Here is a 5,422-nt window from a genome sequence, read left to right as displayed (position 1 = left end):
CAGTCTGGTCTCCCTGTCTGTCTCCCTGTCTGTCTCCCTGTCTGTCTCCCTGTCTGTCTCACTGTCTGTCTCACTGTCTGTCTCACTGTCTGTCTCACTGTCTGTCTCACTGTCCTGTCTCACTGTCTGTCTCCCTGTATGTCTCACTGTCTGTCTCTGTCTGTTGTACAGAAGTAGGACACACTCTTACTTTTTAAATTACAAACAAAAAATAAACACACAAACACACACACACACACTCATGCTCACAGACACATGTACGGTCTCGCACAAAACCACATGCATTTTTGTCTGTGTGAAAGCTTATGGTTTCTTGAACCCGTGTGTGTGTGTGTGTGTGTGTGTGTGTAGTTACAGTCTGGAAGGTTTAGCTGCTAATGATGAGGTGAAGATGCCGAGCATAAAACCGTCTACACACTTATCCATGACTGAGAGAGAAGAGAGAGGATCCCTCGCTTCTCTCACTGAGGAGGAGAAATGAGAGCAACATGGGGGATAACGGCAGTTTAGATAACCAGGTACACACACACACACACACACACACACACACACACACAAATGCACATGATATGTGTTACATAATCTACAGGTGTGTTTGGGTCGTGTTGGAAAACAAATGATGCAGAATGTTGTGGAAGCCATGCTAATTGTGTCCTCAAATTGGCCCAACATTGTCTTCAGCAAAGCACCTCCACACCATCACACCTCATCTTCCATGATTCACATTGAGAACCACACATTTAGGAACCGTCCTTCACCCTCTGTTAGAACCCCAAAGGAGAGCTTTCCACTGATCTAATGTCCATCCCTTTTTTTTTCTTTGGCCCAAGAAAGTCTCTGATGCTTGTTGTTCTTCAGAAGTAATAGTTTCTTTGCCACAATTTGACCATGAAGGCCTGACTCACACAGTCTCCTCTGAGCAGTGGATGTTGAAATACGTTTTCCACTTGAACTCTGAGAAACTCGTATTTATCTTGGGGTGTTTTGACCCCCCTGGTTCTGAACTTGAACTATTTTTAAATGAACTCAGTAGGTAGGCTTTTCCAAACATCTTGAAGAACTAAGCACAGATCTTCTGGGGGTTGAAGACTCTCAATTCTCTGTATTTAATCCCAGACAGACTCTGTGATGTTGAGATCAGGACTTTGTGGAGGACAACACTATCACTTCCAGGACTTCTTGTTCTACTCTACACTGAAGATTATTCCTAATGATGTTTGTTTGGGGTCGTTGTCCTGCTGCAGAATACATTTGGGGCCAATCAGACTGATGGTACTGCATGATGAAATAGTATCTTGGTTGTTTTTCTTAGCATTGAGGACACCATTAATCCAGACCACATCTCCATCTCCATCTGCAGAAACTTGTTATTGTAACGCTCTCCAGACCTTCAGCAAACATCCTGCCTCCTGCTACAGCAAATAATTTAGATTTTGATTCCAGAGCATTTTTCTGTCCCCAGTTCCTCTGTTTTCATGCAGAGTAGAGACACTGATCCCATGTTGGAGGTTTGACTTTGGGCTGCAATTCTTCCCTGAAGATCACTTCTGATCAGACTTCTCCCAACACTAGATGGGTATACCTGAGTCCCACTGGTTTCCACCTGGTCTTCTGATGTTGAAGGCATGAAACCTTTGCCTGGATGCAGTAGAACTACCTTGTGTCTTGTTGCTGTGCTCAGTCTTGCCATGGTGTAGACCCTGTCTTCCATAACTTCACCCTAGATGCAGAGTTTGGTTCCTCACCCAGTTTGAAGCTCCCACACAGCTGTTTCTGTTTCACTTCATCACTGGGTTTCAACCTACAGATGAAAGTGATGATCATTAGCACCTGCTCAAATAAAAAATATCAACATCTAACGTGTGTGTGTGTGTGTGTGTGTGTGTGTGTGTGTGTGTGTGTGTGTGTGTGTGTGTGTGTGTGTGTGTGTGTTTGCTTACGATCTTCACAGAGAACGGTTCAGGACGCTGGCGTTTTTGTTCCTCCTCATCAAACACTCACCAAATCCGTATCCATGTCAGCGATCAGCCCAAAAGACCTGGATGGTGGGTTTGTGTGTGTGTGTGTGTGTGTGTGTGTGTGTGTGTGTGTGTGTGTGGTCTTCACTTCACACTCCTTCTCTTGTCCTGCACACTGGTCTGAGTCTCGGCTTCCTCAAAGCATCGTGGCTGATAGACTGTGTCTCCTCTTTACACTTTGACTCTTTGAGGAAACTCCACCCTGTGAATGCTGCTGTGTTTTTATCCCACAGTCACTTCCCTCCCAGTTAAAGGAATAATTTAACAAAAAATGATAAATAAAAAAAAAAAAAATATATATATATATAAATTCCACAATGTTCTGCTCTGATGCTAATGTCGCTAACAAGCAGCGGAAACCAGTAGCTACCAGTTTGTCATTGTAGAATTCATCCACTGCACCACGTGATGTCATACAGGAGGAGTTTTATGAGTAACAGTAACATCAAAAAACACAGAAACCAACAAAAGATTAAAAAAAAAAAAAACAGACATGAAATAAACCAGTAACAAAAATGTAAATAAAAAAAAAAAAATCAGTTAAAATTGTGAAAGAAAAGTTCGAAATTTAAATGACAACAAAAAAATGCTGAAAATCATTAGAAAAGAAAAAAGAGAGAAAGATTGAGAGAAAGAAGAAGGATGCTATAAATGAAGCAAAAAAAGATGCAAAGGGAAAGAAGGACAAATTACACAAAGGCATGCAAGAATAGAAAAAAACAACAAGGAATAAAGTGAATAAGCAACAAAAATGAGAAGAAAAAAAAGTGAGAAAAAAGGGATAGAAAGTAAAAAGGGGGGAAAAAGGAGGCAAGAATTAGAGTTAAAAACGCATAAAAAAAACCCCAGAAGGTTTAAAAAGGAAATGTATTTCATCAGAATGTAAAATAATAAACCTCAAGGAATAACGAAGAAAAGAAAGACATATTAGGAAGGAAGGGAAAAGAAATAAGAGAGAAAGTAAAAAAAAAAGGTGAAAAAGCCTAAAAAAAAAAAAAAAAAAAAGGAGGGGGGAGTAATTTTAAGAAACAAAGAATGGAAAAAAAAAGAAAAAGGAAACGCAGATGGAAAGAAGGATGAAAAATAACAAAGTTATCAAGCAGCAAAACTGGTGTAATTAAAATAATAAATAAGAAGATGAAAAGAATTAAATAATGAAAAAGCAGGAGTTTGGAAAGGAAAAAAAAAAAAAAAAAAAGAAGAGAACCAACAGAGAAAAAAGAAAAAGTTGTTAAAAAGAAAGAGAAGTGAAACTGGTAGCTTTTATATTTTATTTAATTGCTCCTGATTGAGGCTCTGCAGCTGATGGACTTCATTAATGCTGAATTATTCCTTTAATTATTTATTAATTCTTTTCCCCTGAATGGTGTCTTTTGATTGGTTGATATTTTTGGGCTTGGAGAATTCTTTTTTTTGATCACTGTGGATGTGACACGCCCGCTGTCTCAGCTCACCTCACCTGGGAGTGGACTCACCTCCTCACTCGTTCACTCGTTCATTCACCTCCTTCACCTCAGTAATGTGCGATTTGGTCTTTTTTCTGCTCGTCACCGTGGAAACGCACAGCGATTGGACGAGCTCGGCCCAAGCGGCGAATCAGCTTCTCCTTCAGCGTGTCGCCCCGCCTCCCCAAACCTAAACCTCTATTCGCTTTCGGCTCTTCATCCAGTGATGAAGAGGAGGCAGGAAGTAAGTAAACAAAAAACTCCCAGAATGCTCCGGTGTGGAACTATAGACCCCTCCTGTTTCCTGTTTATTGTTTCCTGTTTATTGTTTTACTCTGTGCCTCCTCCTCTTTGCTATTTATTTTGTTTGGAATGAAGCCGTAGTTTAAGATTAAGCTTTTTGTTTGTTGCCTCTCCGGAGGAAATGCAAGAAGGAAAAGAAAGAAGAATATAAAGGAAGGAAAAGAAGGAGAGAGGGAAGGAAAGTAAAGGAGAAGGATTGAAGGAAGGAAGGAGAGATTTTTCTTTGCACTGATCACACTCTAAATAACTGTGTGTGTGTGTGTGTGTGTGTAGATGCATGCAGTAGTGTGTGTGTGTGTGTGTGTGTGTGTGTGTGTGTGTGTAGATGCATGCAGTAGTGTGTGTGTGTGTGTGTGTGTGTATGTGTAAATGTGTGTGTAAAAGTACATGTGGTTCTAAAGACCTGTGTGTGTGTGTGTGTGTGTGTGTGTGTGTGTGTGTGTGTGTGTAGATGCATGCAGTAATGTGTGTGTGTGTGTGTGTATGTGTAAATGTGTGTGTAAAAGTACATGTGGTTCTAAAGACGTGTGTGTGTGTGTGTGTGTGTGTGTGTGTGTGTGTGTGTGTGTGTAGATGCATGCAGTTGTGTGTGCGTGCGTGCGTGTGTGTGTGTGTAAATGTGTGTGTAAAAGTACATGTGTGTCTAAAGACCTGTGTGTGTGTGTGTGTGTGTGTGTGTAAAAGTACATGTGTGTCTAAAGACCTGTGTGTGTGTGTGTGTGTGTGTGTGTGTGTGTGTAGATGCATGCAGTAGTGCGTGTGTGTGTGCGTGTGTGTGTGCGTGTGTGTGTGCGTGTGTGTGTGCGTGTGTGTGTGCGTGTGTGCGTGCGTGTGTGCGTGTGTGCGTGTGTGTGTGTGTAAATGTGTGTGTAAATGTACATGTGTGTCTAAAGACCTGTGTGTGTGTGTGTGTGTGTGTGTGTTGATGCATGCAGTGGTGTGTGTGTGTGTGTGTGTGTGTGTGTGTGTGTGTGTGTGTGTGTGTGTGTGTGTGTGTGTGTGTGTGTGTGTGTGTGTGTGTGTGTGTGTTCCTCATTCGCTTCATTTGATTGGTTGATGTCTTGCAGATGTGCCTGTGTCAAGTGCCGCGGCAGGATCTCAGGAGTTCAGGTGCCTTCCCTCCCTCCCTCTCTCTCTCTCTCTCTCTGTCTGTCTGTCTGTCTGTCTGTCTGTCTGTCTGTCTGTCTGTCTGTCTGTCTGTCTGTCTGTCTGTCTGTCTGTCTGTCTGTCTGTCTGTCTGTGTCTGTCTGTCTCTCGCTCTCTCTCTCCTCTCTCTCTCTCTCTCTCTCTCTCTCTCTCTCTCTCTCTCTCTCTCTCTCTCTCTCTGTCTCTCTCTGTCTCTGTCTCTCTCTGTCTCTGTCTCTCTCTCTGTCTCTCTCTCTCTGTCTGTCTCTCTCTCTCTGTCTGTCTCTCTCTGTCTCTCTCTCTGTCTCTCTCTTCACACTCTCTCTCTCTCTCTCTCTCTCTCTCTCTCTCTCTCTCTCTCTCTCTCTCTCTCTCTCTCTCTCTCTCTCTGTCTCTTTAGATGTAATAATTAAAGGTTGCTGTTTTGGACATTTGTGTTGCTAAAGTACAGAACAGACACATCACACCAGAATAAACTGTAATCATAATAAAACTATAATAACAATATCATAAACACTGTACAGGTAAAAA

General features: G+C 42.0%; 1 protein-coding gene across 1 annotated transcript in view; it reads left to right on the top strand.

Moving 5' to 3' along the window:
• LOC310737037 (A-kinase anchoring protein 13) overlaps positions 1–5,422 on the top strand; it is a 68,575-nt gene that overhangs the window by 47,640 nt on the left and 15,513 nt on the right. The window contains 5 exon segments of the mRNA XM_083561170.1: positions 352–475; positions 477–518; positions 1,952–2,045; positions 3,585–3,707; positions 4,834–4,876. Coding sequence (XP_083417296.1) covers positions 352–475; positions 477–518; positions 1,952–2,045; positions 3,585–3,707; positions 4,834–4,876 — 426 coding nt within the window.

Source organism: Silurus aristotelis (genome assembly GCF_946808225.1).
Source record: "Silurus aristotelis genome assembly, chromosome: 14".
Taxonomy (NCBI): Eukaryota; Metazoa; Chordata; class Actinopteri; order Siluriformes; family Siluridae; genus Silurus; species Silurus aristotelis.
The sequence above is the reverse complement of the archived record's forward strand: the minus strand, read 5'-3'. Positions and strand labels throughout refer to the sequence as shown.